This window comes from Balearica regulorum, chromosome 3 (genome assembly GCF_011004875.1).
Source record: "Balearica regulorum gibbericeps isolate bBalReg1 chromosome 3, bBalReg1.pri, whole genome shotgun sequence".
Lineage (NCBI taxonomy): Eukaryota > Metazoa > Chordata > Aves > Gruiformes > Gruidae > Balearica > Balearica regulorum.
The window spans coordinates 112,963,900-112,981,649 of NC_046186.1; the positions used below are offsets into that span (position 1 = coordinate 112,963,900).

The 17,750-nt window shown below is 56.6% G+C and overlaps 1 protein-coding gene across 1 annotated transcript; it reads right to left on the reverse strand.

Annotated features, from left to right (window-relative positions):
• Positions 1-3,386: 3,386 nt before the first annotated feature.
• Positions 3,387-6,626, reverse strand: VSX1 (visual system homeobox 1). Its single transcript, XM_075750099.1, has 5 exons — positions 6,254-6,626; positions 5,747-5,825; positions 5,392-5,515; positions 4,291-4,471; positions 3,387-3,652 (listed from the first exon to the last, which is right to left on the reverse strand). Exons 1-5 carry the CDS (start codon positions 6,624-6,626, stop codon positions 3,387-3,389), a joined length of 1,023 nt encoding a protein of 340 aa, XP_075606214.1.
• Positions 6,627-17,750: the final 11,124 nt, after the last annotated feature.

Sequence of the window (17,750 nt, forward strand, 5' to 3'; positions counted from 1 at the left end):
AGACAAAATGCCAGTTAGAAATGAGTATTATTAAGCTGTACAGACATGGCACCATGACGATGCTTCTGCAAAAGCAGCCCTGCAGCCTTGTCTGTTCTGGCCTGCTCTGCCATCACCAGGACACCCCCACCACCTAGACGAGCATGCCTGACAGTCAGCCTCCAATCCCATAAAAGCCAAGAGATGTGCCAAAATAATCTCATTTTTCTCCCTTTCCTCATCCCTTCTTCCATGATGGGTTTAGCAGATCGCTTAAGTCCCCAGCCAGCGCTGTACGCAAGGCACCGCAAAGAGATGTGGATGTGCCGGGGTGGCAGCCCAGATGAACTGAAGCGAGGCTGCGGCAGCACTGGCTGCTAAACAGTGGCTTTGACGTTACTGACTCCTCTTGCCCGAGCCGCATCGAAGGGATCTCCCGCCTGAGCCAACCCAGCTGTTGTGGCTGAGGGACAGAGGGAGGCTCCAGCCAGCCAGGCCCTGCTGGGTCTTGCACAGGCAACCCCGCTGCAGCAGCAGCAATGTGTGCAAGTGGCAGCCATTACCATAAGTCAGGATTTCTTCTGTTGCGCTGTCGTGACCGGCCCTGGCCTGAACCAGCACTGGCAGGAGCCATGGCTGGGTTTGGCTACCACTGATCTCAGGGTGGATCAAATCTGAAGCAATGACAAGAAGAATGTGCTGCCCTACTCCTACTGCCACTACAACCACTGTGACATATGGAGGACAGCAAGCACTTCCCTGGCAGGCTTAGCGCAGGCAGCGAAGAGGCGAGTGGCTGTCCCTGCTCCGAGGATTGCCCCACCAGACCCTGCCACCAGCTCCTGGAGCCTTGGGCAGCTGCTGTCATCCACCAGCACCAACCTTCACTTGGCCTGCCCTGGGCTCTCGCCCAGTGAGTGGAGCAGTAAGAGCACCTCTGAGCCGCAGCATACCGGACTGCACCCCACAGTTACTTCCTGACACACGAAAAGTGCTTCAGGCCAGCAGCCCTCCCCATGACTCCCCCTTCACAGCGTGAGGCGAGAGCTGGGAACCCACCAGGCCCTACCTGGAGAGTTGTCTACACCCTGCATGAGGCCGGGGCTGTGGTGTTTCCCCTTGTAGCAGTTGTGGCGGTGACGTGCTTGCTCTCACAGCACTGCACCCAGCGCAAGGCGAAGAGCCAGGCCATCTGCACGCAGGCAGGGCAAAAAAAATTCTTGCAGGCATCCAGTGCCAGCATGGCACGGCCCAAATAAAAGGTTTGCAGATGCTGCTCAGGCAGGATTAGGCCTCCAATGTGCTAAGTCTCGGCTCTCGGCAAGCCTAATTGCTGCTGCAGTAAGCCCTGGCTGGTCCTTCCCTGAACCGTGCTCCCCACAAGCCCCCCCCGTCAAACATTTTTTTTTGCTGCAAAGCTTGTATTTGCCATGCATATGTTCCCCCCCCCCGCCCAGCAGGGCCTGGCTGAGCAGAGGAGGGGAAAGGCAGGGAATCTGCAGATGCCACTTTTATTGCTCTGCTCTTCCCAGCCAGCATCCCACCGCTCTTCGCCTGCGCAGCACAGCCCGCGGCTGCCGGTGTGCAATGAGCAGAGGTGGGGACAGGTGACAGTATCGTTACATGGCTGAACACCCCCTGAGCTGTATTAGGAAACTTTCCAAACTGGAATTACTCAGATTTTAATAAACCTTTTGATAATTTTCCGTTATGTTTTGGCCAGCAGATGAAACTGGAGGTGTTCCAGGAGAGCTGTCGCGGCATGTGGATGGGCCAGTTCGGCCCAGACATGAGATGAGGACTTGTCACAGCCAGGAGTCAGGCAGTTGGATGGCCACAGTGCCCTTGTGCCTCGCTGAGGGTGCTTGTGTGGTTGGGACCACGCAGCTGCTCTGTGTGCCTCCCCAGGAGGCAGAGGTGCTCCCAGCGGTATCTCCCAGAGATGTGGGGGACACAGGGCCCAACTCTGCACCCTCCAAAGCAGCAGGATCAGCAGGAGAAGGAGAGCACTGCACAGAGACTCGAGAGGCAGAGCACCTTTCCTGCCGTCAGGGCAGGAGACATTTCAGTGAAGAACCTCACACTTGAGCTGTATCAAGAAGGATTTTTCAACAACCCATGGGAGAATGGAACAACTTTTTCCCCATGACTTCCTCAGGAACTGGCTGAGTGCTCCATTTCGGACCATCTCCTAACCCATCAGCCACAGTTTGGCTCTCCAACAGGCACAAATCACTCACCTTCTGGCATGTGGAGGCCACTGGACGAGACCTCAGCTCTGGGGAGACACACGAGAACTTTGCTTTGCCCCTTTGGAACAACTACGCTGCCCCAGCGGAGCTCTCCAGCCCAGTTTAGGCACGAGTCTGCAGAGGATCTGCTCAAAGCTGGCAACTACCACAAGATGTGCCAAAGGAAGGTACAAATTGCAATGCAGAGCATGAAAACCAAACACACACCACAATTTTATTTATGGATGTGTAATAAATAAATGGTGGACAAAACAGGAAGAGCCACATTCAAAAATCCAGATCACTAAAGTGCTTTTAGACATAAATATAGGACGACCAAGAAACAGCTCTGACATTAACACTTTTTACAGACAATTACAAAATATCTTTTTATGTCAATTCACAAAATTGTTTAATTGCTCTGGGGTACTATGGCTTGGTTTTCAAAAAGGTCTGTTCTGTTATGCATAGTATGGCAGATAACATTCAAGAGTGTACAAAATCATTGCATAAACAAAAATGTCTTTACCCCCTTCTCCCAAATGTGAGTTAAGGAAGCTACACAGTGTAAATCCAGTGATAAGGCTGCATTGGCAGGCCAGATCCTCAGGAGGTATAAACTGGCGCGCCTGTCAGGCTACACCAGCTTGAGGATGAACCCCACCGTGTTTAAAAACCCTGCTGCTCCTTGAGGTGGAAGAATTGTGTGTTCAAAGCGGAGGGACTTGCCACGCAGGCGCTGGGCAGGGGTGCAAGTGCTTAGAGAAGGCGTCTGTAAACTCCTGCGCCATCTTTGCGCCCGCGTGTTTGAGAAGGGAGCTACTCCCATTGCATTGCTGTTCTTTGTGCTCCTGGCTGGCTGGGGAAGCATTCACAGCCCAGAGGGGAAGGGCGGCTCTTCCCCAGCAATGGCCCGTGCTGACCACAATGCGGTCTTGTTTTTGCACTGCTCTTGGCCGCACTGGGGCACCTCTCCCTCCCTCCACCCTGGCTCTGCTGAGAAGTGAACACCTTAAAAGTGAGGGGACAAGGGGATGCATGTGCCCAGTTTTAAAATGCCCTGAATTCAGATAAAAGTTCAATTATTTAAGAAAAAAAATATATATCAATAAATATTATTATTATTATCTCGCCAGGAAGCTGGTGAGGTCTGGCCTCCTCTGGGGCAGCCCAAGCTCAGTGGTCCCTGTCCTTCTGCTCCGTGGGGGTGTCCCCGTTGATGCACTGCCTCAGTATGCCCCTCTTCTCGTGCTTGGCTGTCCTGGAGAGGTCGATGGCTGTGTCCTCCGAATCTTTTGAAGGGCCAAGCTTGTTGGAGCCCCTCTGGGAACTGGCCTGTTTCCCTTTGAGTTCCTCCTCCTCCTGCTCCGCTTGCCAGCCATCTGCCAGCTTCTCTTGGCTCTCCGCCTTCCTGCTCACCTCCATGGACTTCTTGTGCATGCCTTGCAGAGGGGAGAGAAAGCAAAGCCAAGGGCGTTGGTTGCTTATTTCTGCCCAGGAGTGCTCAGCATCACCTCCTGCCCTCCTGCTGCTTCCTCCAGCTCTCGCTTGCATGCCGGGGAAGACTCAGGCTACCCGGAGCCCTGCCACCTGCTCTCTGCAGCCCGACAGGATGGCTTGCGGCAGAATTGGTCTGCACCTCCCCTGCAGCGGGGAAGACTTACAGGGAGAGGGGTGCTGTGACGGCCCATCCCACCCTGGATTTTGAGTGCCACCTCAGTGTAGGACCGTGTAGGAGCAGAAGGTAGCTCCGAGGCAGTGTTAACATTATCATCAGTTTTGAGGGGAGGGTGATGATTTCCTAGACGCCCTGCAACTCCCACGCTGGCTGCTAGCGCTAGGAAGCAGTACCTAACCGAGTGCAGGCACCTGTCTGACATGGCAGTTAAAGGTTTTCCCTTTCCCAGCGGTTCTTTGCAAGGAGGGAGCGGAAAAGCCAGGGCACTTGGCAGCCTGCATACAGCTCATGGCCGAGGCCCCGTTCTTTTCTGGGGAAAGGCGAGGACAGCCATATGAAAGAGGAAGGGCCGTTCGCTCTGCACCTGCCCCCCAACACCCCCAGCCCCAAGCTCCCGCTTACCCAGCAGCCATGGGGCGCAGGATCCCACCAGCCCGCTCTTGGCGGAGTTGATGATGGACTCGGGCAGAGGGATGGAGTGCCTCACCATGGCCCCGTAGAGGCCGTACTCGGCCATCACGCTGCTCCGGCCCCAGCACTTCTCCCGCTTCCGCCATTTGGCTCTTCGGTTCTGAAACCAAACCTTCAGGGGTAACAGCCAGGAGAGCACGGAGGGGTGGGATTGGGGAGGAGACGGCCCCCGCGGCCGGTCGTACAGGGCCCGTCGAGCACGGTGGAGCATGCATCCAGGGCAAAGGGGCAGCCGCGGGGGTGCGTGGAGGGGTTTGGGTATGCAAGCGCAGGGTGCAGACGCGCAGGTGGCAGCAGGAGGGCGGCCAGCGCGGTGCGTGGGGAGGGAGTTGAGGAAGGGCACACATGTGGATGTCAGTGAGAGAGGGGAGGAAGGGGGGGAGAGGGAGCACACGTTACACGAGGCTGATCGTGACACAGGAGGGTGTTCCCAGCCAAAGTCACCCTACGCTCCACCTGCCTGCAGGGCCCCTCTGCTGCCTCCGCACAGAGCACCAACCTCTCCAGAAAAAGGGGTCCCTAACGCAGTGACCGATGATGACAGAGAGTGCTCAGGTCCCTCTCCCCACCCCTGTCCTACGTTTGAAGGCTCAAGGGGGGGTTAGGTACAACCTGGCTGCTGCCCAGACCACCACCCTGTTCTTAAGCCATGAGCTGCTCTGCAGTGGGGCAGGATCAGGCCCTAAAATACCATGTGTCCCTTCAAGGGACAAGCTAGTGGGACACAGCTTAGCCCAGCAGCTCCTGAATCACGCTCAGCTCCTGCCTGACCCGGGTCTCCGGAGGACAGAGCCGAGCTGCTGGCAGTGAGCAGCTGTTGGGGCCAGCTCAGTCCTCCGGTTCTGCATTTTCATTTGGAGCCTGTTCATTGCCGGGGGGGCAGAAGCTGAGCCGCTCCCCCCAGGCGCCCTGCAGCATTTCAGTGCCACCACCTCCCCACTGCCTGCACTTACTGGCCATAGAGCAGAAGAGACAATCGGGCGCAAGCAGCCCCCGATTTCCCGGGGGGAGAGGACCGTCGCGGCCACCTACCTGTATCCTGTCCTCCGGCAGCTCCGTCTTCACGGCCAGCATCTCCCGGGCATAGACGTCGGGGTAGTGAGCTTCGTTGAAAGCCTTCTCCAGCTCCTCCAGCTGGTGAGCTGTGAACACCGTCCTGCTCAGAGGAGAGAGCATCCTGTGACACGGCCCAGACCCTGACGGCAAGCAGCGGGGCTGGCAGCCCCCTCCCCTGAAAATCCTCCGCCCCACCCCCAGCCGCAGCCCTTCTCTTTCTTTGCTCCCTTGGCGACATCCACCGCCCCAGCCCGGGGACCAGAGGGACAGCGGGAGGCGGGTGGCAGCAGCGAGGAGGTGAGAACGGGGACAGCCCCGCTCTCGGCTCTACCTGTGCCGGCGTTTCTTCCTCTTGATCTGGGAGGTGGGCATCTTCAGGTCGCTGGCGTCCCCAGACAGGCTGTCCTCATCTGGCAGCAGCATGCGGGAGGGGGAGAGTCACGTTCCCGCGGGGAGCAGGGGGACCAAACCCAGCTCCCAAAACGCGGCTCCAGCTGCCCGCGAGGAGCGGGCCCGGGGCCGGGGTCCCCTCCCACAGCAACCGGCGGCATCGCCGCCGCGCCCGAACCCGGAGCACCGCACCGGTGATGCCATCCCGGGGCAGGGGGTCGGAGCCCACCCTTGCCGGGGGGGGGGGGGGGTTCGGAGGGGCGGCAGCCCGGCGGGACGGGGAGCGCGGGGCCGATCCCGGCCCGGCGGGAGGATGCTCGCCGCCGCCTCCGCGTGTGCTCGGGGCCGCAGGTGCGAGGCAGCCCCGGCAGCGGCTCCGGCCGGGGGTCCCCGTGCGCGGGTGAGCGGCTTCCCCCCCCGCCCCGCCCCCGGCCCCGGCCCCGCTCACCGGAGATGTTCTCCTTGTGGCGGCGGGCGGCGGGCGGCGGCCCCGGGGGCGGGCGGGGGCCGCGGGCGGGCAGCAGCGGCAGCGGGGCGGGCAGCAGGCACGGGGCGCCCGGCCCCCCCAGGCCGCACAGCAGCCCCAGCCCCAGCCCCAGCGCTCCGCCGCCCTCGTAGCCACCGGCGGCCGCAGCGGGGGGCGGGCCGGGGGGCGGCTGCAGCTCGGCCTCTAGCCCCAGCAGGTCGGTGATGGCGAAGCCCTTGGCCCGCAGCCCCGCTCCGCCCGGCCGCGCCGCCGCCCCGGGTGCCACCGGTACGGGCACCGCCACCGGCCCCGCCGCCGCCGCGCGTCCCCCCGACGGCTCCGACCGGCCCGGCATCGCCGCCGCCGCCTGGCCCGGCCCGGAGCGGCCACCGCCGCCCGCCGCCCTTTTTATCGTCCCGCCGCCGGCCCCGGCTCCAATCACACCCCGGGCCGGCGGGGGGGGCGCTCCCAATCCCCGGATTAACGGCCCCTGGCCCCCCCCTCCGCCGCACCGGCCCTGCGCCCCTCCCCCGGCTCCCCCGGCCACCGCCCCCGGCCCCCCCCCCGCCCCCTCCCGCCGTCCCTCCCTCCGCTCCCCTCGGCCTCCGCCCCTCGGTCCTCCCATCCCCTCGCCGGGTCCCTGCGGTCCCCCAAAGTCCCCCACACACCCAGCACCCCCTCACACCCCCACCCCCACCCCCGGTCCCGGCCACCCAGCTCCCCCGTAAACTCCCCTCACATCCCTGCGAGTTCCCTCCCTGGGTCTTCTCCCAGGACCCCCCCGCTATGTCACCATGTCCCCTCTTCCAGGGCCCTGCAGTGCCCTCCCCAGGACCCCTCCCCAGGACCCCCATTCCCACCCCGTGGCCCTTCAGCCCCACATCACATGTGGGGCATCCCACCGGGCCGCTGTCCCTCCGCTCAGCACCCCGGGGACGAGGATGGCTGGGGGCTGTGGGGCAGGACCCTCCCTGACCCCAGGTGTCCTGCCACAGGGGACGGTGCCACCTCGGGGTGCCTGGCCTCCGTGCTCCCTTTTGCTCCCAGATTCTTGCACCTGGGCTGCAATATTTTCCCCCCTTCCCTTCATCTGTTGATGGAAACGATTTACAACCGGCTTACACGGGCCGCCTGATCTGGGCCTTCGCTGGACGGTCAGATTAACCGAGGGTCCTTCTGATAAAGATAATTACAAGGGGACTCCGCATTAACTTTGCATTATTAAAGAAAGACCCAAATCTCCCCTCGCAAGCTGTTCCCGGGATTAGCAGAACAATAACTTTCATTTAGGATAATTGCCGTGGCCGGCGCTGGGGGCTGGCGGGGGGGACCCTCTGGGCCATCACGCTTTGCACCAAGAAAGGCAAACGGGTGCGAGGGGAGTGGGAGGCGTGGGGGTCACACTCCCAAAGCCACTGAGCATTTGGGGGTCCCCATGTGCTCGGGATGCAGGGATGCTCGGGGCATCCCCAACCAGGGGACTGGGCACCCCAGGGTCCCCTTGGGCACCTTCGCTTCTCCAGAGTGATTTTGCCGTAGTTTTGCTGGAATTGGAGACTTTCACTGCTAGGCAGGGAGGATCTGCCACAGTAATTAGAAGTCATAATCCGGCCACCACCCACAACAAATTTCCTGTCCGAGCAGATATTAGTGGATAAAACCCTAATTTTTGACGTTGTCCCAGAATCAGCTTGATTTCAGCAGTTTACGTTCAGGCTGAGCTGTTGGGAGAGATGATGAAGCCTTAAATATGCATATGGCCTAGGCATTTGGAAAGTTTGGGGATAAAGCGCGTATAATTGCTCCTAATCAGTTTATGAAACATAAAAGCTCAAACCCAAGAGAAAGCCGATAGATGCAGAAATGGAAATAGCGATTAAATCTCCCCGCGCTGGCGAGGTGGCCTGGATACAGTGCTGCCGCCCGGGGCGGAGGGCAGCCGTGGTGGTGCTGCGGGGGACGGGGGATGCGCCCATTCCTGGGACAAGGCTGTGGGACAGGGCAGGGGGGGGCATGTCTGCTGCCACCGCCGGCTCCCCTGGCTGTGGTGGAGAGGGGCATCTCCACGGGTCCTTTGGACAATAAATCAGTTAAAGGGTATCTTGATATATGCTCATCAGATAGGATTAGCTGGGATTAGACTAATCAGTAAATGTTTCTCTGCTCATTATTTTCCAGGGAAGATTTTCAGCTGATTCTCCGACGCCAAAAGATTATTAATCGCTTAAAGAGCAGAACATCAAACATCGCCCCTTGCTCTAATTTCCCTGGGGTTCCTCCTCCTTCCTGTGGGCAGGGCGCCTGCGCCAGCCGGCCCGGCAGCCCTGGGGTGCCCCAGCACCCAGCCCCTCCATGAGGGCTCTGGCCAGGGCGGACGGAGGCCGCAGCACCCCAGCCTCAGTGCAGACCCATGTCCCAGGCGTGGGTGTTGCCCGCAGCCCATGCTGAGCACCCCCATCCCCTGTGCCCTGCTCCCCGCTGGACTTTGCAGGACTGGGGGCACAGCAAAGTGGGACAGTCCCGGAGGTGTCCCCTCCTCCCCGCGGCTCCAGTGCCACGTCAGGCACCCACCGTCCCCTGCAGCACCCTATGGGATGGCACCATCAGGGCACATGGGATGGGATGGGTTACTGGGGCTGGCCCCTTCAGACACCGGGGACAAGCCTTGCAAGTCCTTGGGGAATTACAGATACATGCAACATTTTGGCCGACCCTCCTCAGCTGATGCTGGATCCCGAGCCAGTGGCTGATGGGGTTTTGGGGGCCCTGTCTTTGCAGGGATATGAACCTTGGGGAAACCCCAGAAGGATGTGCACTTGCCGTGCCACCACCTGCTGTAGCGATGAGGAGGGGGTAGCAAGGAGAAGGTATTGAAGGGCCTGGTTTAGGGGATTAGTAATGGGATAAGACAGCTTTCACCTCCCTGGTTTAGATATGAATCAGGTCAATAATAAAGGACCATCTGACAGTTTCAGGCAGCTCGGGATGGAAGAGACACCCGTGCTCCAGGCTGGACAGAGAACCCCTCTCCGAAAGCCCGGCTCCTGCCACACACCCACCCGTTGGACCTGCACTGGCAGTCACAGCCCGGTGCTCCCCGCCAGCTCTGTGCCTCGCACCCACGTCAGCTCCGGTGCGGGAGTGAGGTTGGAGCCTGCTCCCCAGGGATGATGTCGAAGTCACAGCCCTCGGATGCCTGCTCTGCATGGCAAGCTCAGCCGGCTGGCTGGTGGCCATGGTGGAACTTGCATGGGTGTAAGGTGGCCCAGGAGTGGAGCGCGGCGGGGCGAGCAGCCAGCCGATGGCGACACAGGCAATTTGGCAAGGGTGGGAGCCTGGCAGGAAGGTCCCTGCCTTAGTAAGCATGGCAGAAAGAAAACAGCTTTTCTTCCACCTCCTCCATGTCCTGCTGGGAGCACGGGGAAGCAGTGGCTGTTGTGAAAATGTTGCCTCTGACACGGATGAAAAGGAACCGAGAAACAGCCCATCGCTAGGGAGAAGGCAGCAAAGAGGGGGGCATCGCAGTGAGGTACGTCCATGTTTCGCAAGGTTAAATCCCTACCTCTGAGTTACAGGTGGGCTTCCTCCTTGCGATGCAGGCGATGGGACTTCTCCCAGGCTGCAGCCAGGGCTGAGTGGAAGGTTACATGTGTGCTCCTGGCCGGTTAGGGGGAGATATATGTAACGGCCATATATCCTCCATTTTGGGGTGATGGATTTGCAGGGGCAGGCAGCATGGCCAGGTTAAACGAATGGGGAAATCTGTGCTCCCAGCATCGCCAGGCTGCGGAAAGCGCTTCATTTCTAGCTTGTGTTTACGAGGGTGAAGCGAAGGTTTGCAGGGAGAGCGCAGCCACAGCTGGCCATGCACGCCACCTGCTCAGCGCTGTAGCATCGCCAGCCAAGCTTATGACAAGTGCATTGGAAGCCCTCATTCGGCACCAGAGGGGGGGGTCCCCTTTCCATGTCCCACTCCGCATGCCCCAGAGACATCCCTACTAATTCCTCTGCACAGATTTCTGTCTTAAGGCATTTATTTGCCTTTGATTAAAACCAGAAGAGCAGTCACGGTTTAAGTGGAGTTTAAGAGCAAACCATGTGCCGATGCACAGGGCTCTCACATCTGGAGTGTCGCAGATTTAATCAAACTGCTGGGAAGTGCCACACGCAGACAGCTGTCACAGCAGCCTGGAGCCCATCTTCTAATTAATTCCTAGCCAAACACAGGGCAAACAAATGACCATCAAGGTGCTGCACCTATGACTGCGACTGGAGGCGTGACTGGCAATCAGTGAGCAAGCGAAGGTCACCCCATGTATGTCCAGGAGCTACAGGTGATGTAGCCCATGGAAAGCCCTGTCCCTGCTCCTAGGGATGAGACTGGGGCAAGTCCCAGAGGTGTAGACCTTTGGGTGATATACGGGAACATGAGGGACAGGACGTTCAGGAAACACGCAGGCGGAGCAGGCACAATGGCCGTAGCTCTGATTTCTGGCTGCTCCTTCAGCTGGTGCTGTTTGCTCCCACTCCACTTTGCCCTTGTTTTCCAGTCCCATTTACCCGCCCATCTCCATCCCCGTGGGCAACCCCCTCCTGTCCTATACAGGGTGTGTGAGCCGGCACACAGCCCTCCCTGGGGATGCTCTGCCCGGCAGAGCTGGTACCCCAGGCCCTGCGCTTGCCATAGGTCCTGGGCAAACTCCGCTGGCTTCCGCAGCCTTCCGCAAAATCCGGGCAATGGCAAACCAGGGCAGGTCCGGACTCGGTTCTCCTTGGTGCTCATTCACAGCTCATTAAAGCTAATTGAAATGACTACCGGAGCTGGGTCTGTGTGGGTGCTTGGAAGTCCTGGGCACGCAGCACAGCTAGGCTGGGAATATCCAACTGTGAGGAACCCCAAACTAGCCGATGGACTGTCCACTCCAATTAGCCCCACAAAGGAGCTATTATTCCTCCGCACTATGCTTGTCCGATTACTTTACCTTATTATTTTTTGATCATTCCTCCAAAATGTGCTAATTAAACAGAAATCATCAAGTCAATTAGAGAAACACTCATTAAAGCAGAAAAGAAAAGAAAATATCAGCAGAAGAAAAACGGCTGTGAGGCTCCCAAGCACACACAATAGCTGCCACATTCATTAAATCAGCATCTCCCAAAAGAGGGGTAGACATTGTCCCACTCTGGTACGCGCCCTGGAAATGAAACTTCCCAAGCGATGGAGTCAGATTTCTCTTTTTTTTTTTTTTTTTTTTTTTTAATGGAAAAACAGCATTTCACAACCACCTCAGGTTTCTCTTACATTTGGGAGAGCAGAGAAGTTTTTAGTCCTGTGAAGGTCTCAACCCAAGGACAATGAAACCCCTTGGAAGATTTTTACTGACCTTAGTGGGTTTTGAACTGAACCTAGATTCTTAACTTCCAGACTGGAAGATTGTTAGCCAGTTTCTTCATTCAATGTTTGGCCTTCAGTCAGATAATGGCATGATGTGAAAATAAGTTAAAGCCCTGCAAGGGCTTTCAGAGTATCTCCACTGACATCCACAGTTTTAGCATTTGCCATTTAGATACAGAGGTTTGGGTCAGTGCACTGTGCTTTAGCCTGGAGGACGTCAGCAGCGATGGGCAGCTGCGCAGTGCACTGCGTGGAACGGGCAGGGGGAAGGGAAGGGACCTGCCCACGGCCAGGCAGCAGGACAGGGGCAGAGTGAGGAGCCAAATCTTGCTGGCGTCTTATCCAGGTACCATGGGCATTGCTGCTGCCCTGTGCTTGCTCTGGGCGTAGCATCCTAAAATAGCCCCATCTGTGGCAGAACTGGCTGCTCCTCTGGTGACTTGAAGGTTGATTTTTTTCCCTACCTTGCTTCTTCCCCACCTCACAGCCTTCTTTCCATCCCAGACACCTCTACCCACTCCTCCAAGCCACCCCTCTCTTTCTCCTAGTGCCTGCCCAGTGCTCATCATCACAACATCTGAACCTCTCTGCATTTTCTTCTTTCTGCTGCCTCCCATGGCTTTCCCAGCTCAGCAGCACGATGAGCCCCCAGGCAGCACCTTCTCCACGTTCATACCCAGCACTTCGCCAAGAAGAAGCCTCCCAGAACAAATGCATCCCTTCCCACCTCCCTGCCCTGCCCTGCAGCAAGCTGGGGGCAAGAGGCTGGCCCCGCAGACACAGGGAAACCCGGGAAAACGCATGAAATTTCAGTATTCCTCATGTATCTCCGTTGGGGGTAGAGAAAGGGGATTTCACTTTATTCTGCCCCCAAAGTGGTGGAGAGTCCAGCTCAGCTCTGGGTGAAGGTGTTGCCCAGCCTTTGCATTTCCAAACCAGTTCAGCCATGCCTAATCGTAGGCGCTATGCTATGAGACCTGACAGAATTACTTCTCCTTTAATTAATCTCCACGTTTGCTCTCTGAGTGCTGTGCCATATGGTATTGATTTTTCAGCTCGGTATGACAGCACTTGCCATGAAAGAAGCTAACCTAATTAAAGCAGGGGACACCACGCACACAGGCGGCTACTCTCACTCTTCCCTTTAATACCGCTTTCTAGATCGGCTCTCCTGAATGCAAACAGGTGCTGAAATGCGGCACCTCTGCTTGAAGGTGAATTCAAAGGTTTCGGCTGTGCAAAGAGGTCTGGGTCCCTTTCTCAGCACCAGCCTGGGCTTGCAACGCAGCTCTGGGTCTGTCGCGACAAGCGATACCCCAGGCTTTCCCAGCTCTCTCCTCTGCAGCTGAGTGGGGAGATGGCAGAAGGGCCAGGAGATTTTGGAGCATGGCTTCCCAACACCAAGCAATGTCTCCATTTCTTTTCAGACAGAGCAGATAATTCATTAATGAATTTCACAGCCCTCCCCATTCAGGACTGGACTCCCAAGAGACATAAACTAGGATCTTTCTTTAGCTAAAGAGAGACTGACGTGTGGCTGTCTCACAGAGCCTGCCTGGCGTTATACAGCAAATGACCCTTTACCAAAGCAACCTGGTCTTAGATGGACCATCTAAAGGACCTATAGAAATAACAGAAAAATAACACCAAATGTATCCCCATGCATAGATCCTTCTTCTCGTATGAGTAGAGGCTTATGTGCTTGGCCATCTCACCTTTGCAGGCAAACACATTTTTTGGTGTTAGAAACACAGATATAAGAGGTGGGGTTCCCGTAGCTCACTTCACCCATTTTACTTGACCCTGCAAGGAAAGCTCTTCACACCCAGCTTCCCTCCAGGCTATTGGGGACATATTCTCTCAGCTCTGACACTGCATTCTGCAATTTTTGGATGCAGAAAGAGCAGCTTTCAACGTGCACAGACTTCCCCCTGCCTGCTTGTCCTGCCATAGCTCAGCCCTGCTCTCACCAATGTCACCCCTGAGCCATCTCTTTCTCTTCTTTTCTCTTCAGCTCCTTCATTGGCAGCACCTAGTTGTAAAATGCACAAAACTTTCCTGTGGGATAAGTTTTACCTATAATAAAGGACAGATTTTAGCACGAAGGGCTTTCCAGCTTTCCTACCAGCTCCTGGTCTTTGCTTTGACACAATTCCTCCAACATAGTCAAGGTGGATCTTGATGCCAAAAGGGAACATATTGTCCAAAATGAACAGACTGAATGTTGCCGACAATGAACAGTTACTCAATCACCTCAAATAAGGACTTATAATATTGGTATTGTCACAGTCTGGGTAAAAAGGAGGAGTAAAAGCATTAAGAGGAAGAAATAAACCTCTCCCTTTTGGGATCGTTGTCTGCAGTCTTCCCTTTTGGCTTGAGGTTTCGCTGGATTTTGAAGGTAGAATAAACATATTTTCTTCCTATTTGGAAATGGCAGCAAAGGCTCTTGTTTCCTGTTGCTCGGTACCTAGAAAGGTTCCAGTTTTACTGGAGGAGAGGTGCCTGCTTATCAGTTTCCTTCAGCATCCCCCCGCGCACCCTCCTGTGCGGCACCTGCAGTGCTCAGCCAGCCAAAGCACCCTCCAGCCCGCGGGGAGCTGAACGCGTGGCGCGGCGGCAGACACCCTGGGGAATACCCTTCCCTCTGCTCTCGTCCCGGGCAGGTAACCTCTGCGCCAGCCCCATTCTGGGGTGCTCGGTGCCCCGGCCCTGCAGAGCATCTCTAGGGGTGGACACAGCCCCCCTGGGATGGGACCCACCGCTGACAGTGTCCTACGCCACTTTGCCTTACTTTTGGTGGCCATCCCGGCACCATAACAGTCTGGAGCGCATGCGAGCGGGTTACCTGTGTCATCTCTCGTAGCTGGGAGCCCATGGCCTATCCTTCCCTCTCTTTTTAAGTGAGTTTCTTTAGCTCACGAAGGGAGATGTAATGAAGAGCCCCGTGGCCCCGCGCAGCAGCTGAGTGTTCATTTGTTTGGCAAAAGAGATGCTCGGGCTGGGGCAACCCCTGAGAGCGCCAGCATGAGCTGTGTGGCAGGCTGCAGGGCAGCCATCCCCAAGGACAACCTGAGAAAAGAGGCAATTAGCCAGCCCCTCACCAGCACAGCGGGAGCGGTTCAAGGGGAAAGAAAAGCCGAGCCCTGGTGGTAATGACATTTTTCCACATGGGTAAATGCATTGATCTGTGACAAACAATACCAGGCTGTGCCTCTGCCCGTAGTGCAGAGGAGGAGGGACGGGAGAGCTTCCCCATGCAAGATGTTAAGGCAGAAGTTTCCCAGCTCCCCTGCAAGAAGCTGGACCTATGTGGAGGATGGGGCCCTAAGGATGTGCCTCCAGCCCCTGCTGGAGGGAGGTCTTGCAAGACCACAGACCAGGTCTTGCCCAGGGACAGGCTTCCCAGCGGGTGCCACGAGCTCCTCCTTAAAGGCGACTGCAATGCAGGTAAGCCTCACACATGATCCCATCCCGCGTCCTCAGAAAGCCCTGCAGAGCAGCAAAGCAGGGTACAAGCTTAGTAACAGAGCTACCCTGGGGTAAAACACCTATTCTTTGAGACAATTAAATCTGCTTCTGTCCCCAATACCCTAACTCATCACTGTAGCCAAAAACAGCTGAGTGACCAGATAAAATACCACTGTTCAGACAGAAGTGGCGGGATGTCCCAGGAGCGTCACGCACCCTATGGACATCGTGCATGTCTGAGAAGAAACATATAGGAGTGTATTATTAGTGTCTTGTCATCGAGTGGACAAAGTGGTTTAGGAGAGCACAGGGCAAGGCACGCATCCTGCCCGAAGAGCTTAACTTCTAAGCTTTAATCAGAAGAATTAGGGCTTTACTTTGGCTCTAATTTAATCAGAAGGAATAGCGGAGGTGGTCGTGCCATTTCGTGGGCAGGGTGCTATCTGCTCGGGGCATTCCCTCCTGCCCTGCGCTCCCCAGGCAGCATCCCGAGTGACCAGGGTCCGAACGCCGGTGACAGGCACTGTCCCAATGTCCCGATGTCCACAGCTCAGCTCTGAGCACCTTGGGCAGGACAGAAGCCCTCTCAGCTCTGGGGGAGCTGCCCAGGCTGGCTTTCCTCTCCCACTGCAGGCTTAGGTCTAGGTGGGCCCCCACAGGGGTGTCCGAGGTGTCAGCTACCCAGAAACATGTGCGTGCATCCGATGCTGCTCCAGCAGGCCTCCTACGTTTCTGCTCACTCAGCACTCTCCTTTGGGCCAGAGCCATCAGGAAACGGCCCCTGATGGTCGTTTTATTGCCAGCTGGACTGTAGCCTGAGACCTGGTTTAGCCCAGCTTCCAGCACCCGTGCAGTCGCGTGGCTGTGCTGTGGGCGTAGCAGAATTGGACCAGGTCTCCCAGCAGCAATAATGAGCATAAAGGAAGGAGATTTCTTCCCTTCATGGCAGGCCTCTCCAAGCATGGCACGGGGGGCTGCAGATGCCTTGGCAGGCCAGGACCTGTGCAGGGGGAAAGGACCCGGGGCTAAATCCAGGGCAGGCATCGCTCTTCCCCGCCCCGACTCAGCACCTGCCTCATCTATCACATCATCATGGGATCGCTTTTCCTTCCTTTTTAGCTGCAAAATGTCACTTTGGGGAGTGACGTTTCACCTGGCAAGCTCCAATTCAAGGCAAAGAGGCCCAAACTGTGACTGGTTAAAGCAAACCACCTCATTCTTCTGATGTGAGCTGCAACAGTCGGAGGGCTTTGGTCACTCACCTCTTTCCACCCTCTTTTTTTAACAGTCTTTTCTGCTCGCTTTTGCACAGGAGCATGTGCAGCCCACTGCAAAGCCGGACCCCAGCTGCTGTGGGCATGGTGCCATCCCGCCACTCACCTCCCTGGCCAGAGCAAATTCCTGATCATGGCAGCAGGCAAACGCCAGGCACACGCACTGGATGTGACCCTCATCCCAGGGGCTCTCCCTCCTCCTTGCTGTGTTTCCAGCCCACAGGAGTGGCTCGGATCTTCTTGAGCAAAATCTAATCAGGCCTGTGTAAAAAAACAGAGGGGGAAAGAAAAGCCCCGATCATATTTTTAAATAACACCAAAAAGCTGTAAGTATTTGGTCGGCCTCCTTATTCTTACTGCCTGGGATCAGCCCGATTATTCAGGGATTCATTTTTATTTCTGAGTTTTATTTTTTCTCATTTAACAGCTGCACATTAATAAAAACTCCATTTATTGGAGGATTTGGCTGGGATTGCTATAATAAAATAGAAGGATTTGTGCTGGGCACTAAAAGAACTCTCTGCAAAAAGTAGTGTTTTTCCAGTGATTAGGAGCGCCGGAACATATTGTTTTGCTGTGTAGCCCCGTCACTGCCGAGGACGGTGACAGATGTCTTGTGTTAATGTTGAATGATTAAATGCCATTTCTGAAGCCACTCCCTAGCTGTGTAGCACGGTGCTGCTTCACCCACACAATCTGCCTTCAATCTGTTCCCTTCACTGAGAGCATCCCGCCTTGCTGACTGTCAAGAAGCCACCATCACAACCCGGGCTGCACGCTGCGCCCCAGGGCCAGCCTACGTCCAGCCAGTGTCTGGACATCAGCTTTTCAGTCAGCCTGTAAGGACCAGACTGATCGTCATTGTGACTCAAAGACAGAGGACGTGGCCAGTGGAAGCAGAGAGACGAGTGCAGCTCTTGGGACTCTCATTCTGTCATGGTGTCCTTCACCCACACCGCTTGTGAGGGCAGGTTTGGTGGGAAACATGGGGCCAGCCCACAACGTCACTATTTCCAGCTTTGCCCACTGCTCCGCTAAAAGAGGTGAAATATCCCTGCATGCTTGCCTCTCTTCTGTCCATAGGCCACTGCTTGTGTCTGCAGGGTCTTCCTTGATCTCATTTTTAACCATTGCCTTTGAGCAGGGCAAAGAACATCCTGATCATGGGTGTCTACACAGCCATGTCCAGCTGCACCTGGGGCTCCATAAGCCCTCTAGCACTGGCTTCCTTGCTTCCCAGTGCCCCCAACCCATCTCCTTTCACTCCCTTGTTCTGCTAAACCATCACAGCCCACAAACCACATCCTGCTCTGCCCAAAACCAGGTAGGTAACTCAGCT

Excerpts from the sequence above, each read along its gene's own strand:
- VSX1 (XM_075750099.1), bottom strand. The coding sequence starts at position 6,626 with ATGCCGGGCCGGTCGGAGCCGTCGGGGGGACGCGCGGCGGCGGCGGGG. Across the intron at positions 5,826-6,253 it reads CCACAAGGAGAACATCTCCG|ATGAGGACAGCCTGTCTGGG; the intron begins GTGAGCGGGGCC and ends TGCTGCTGCCAG. Across the intron at positions 3,653-4,290 it reads CTGCGCCCCATGGCTGCTGG|GCATGCACAAGAAGTCCATG; the intron begins GTAAGCGGGAGC and ends CCCCTCTGCAAG.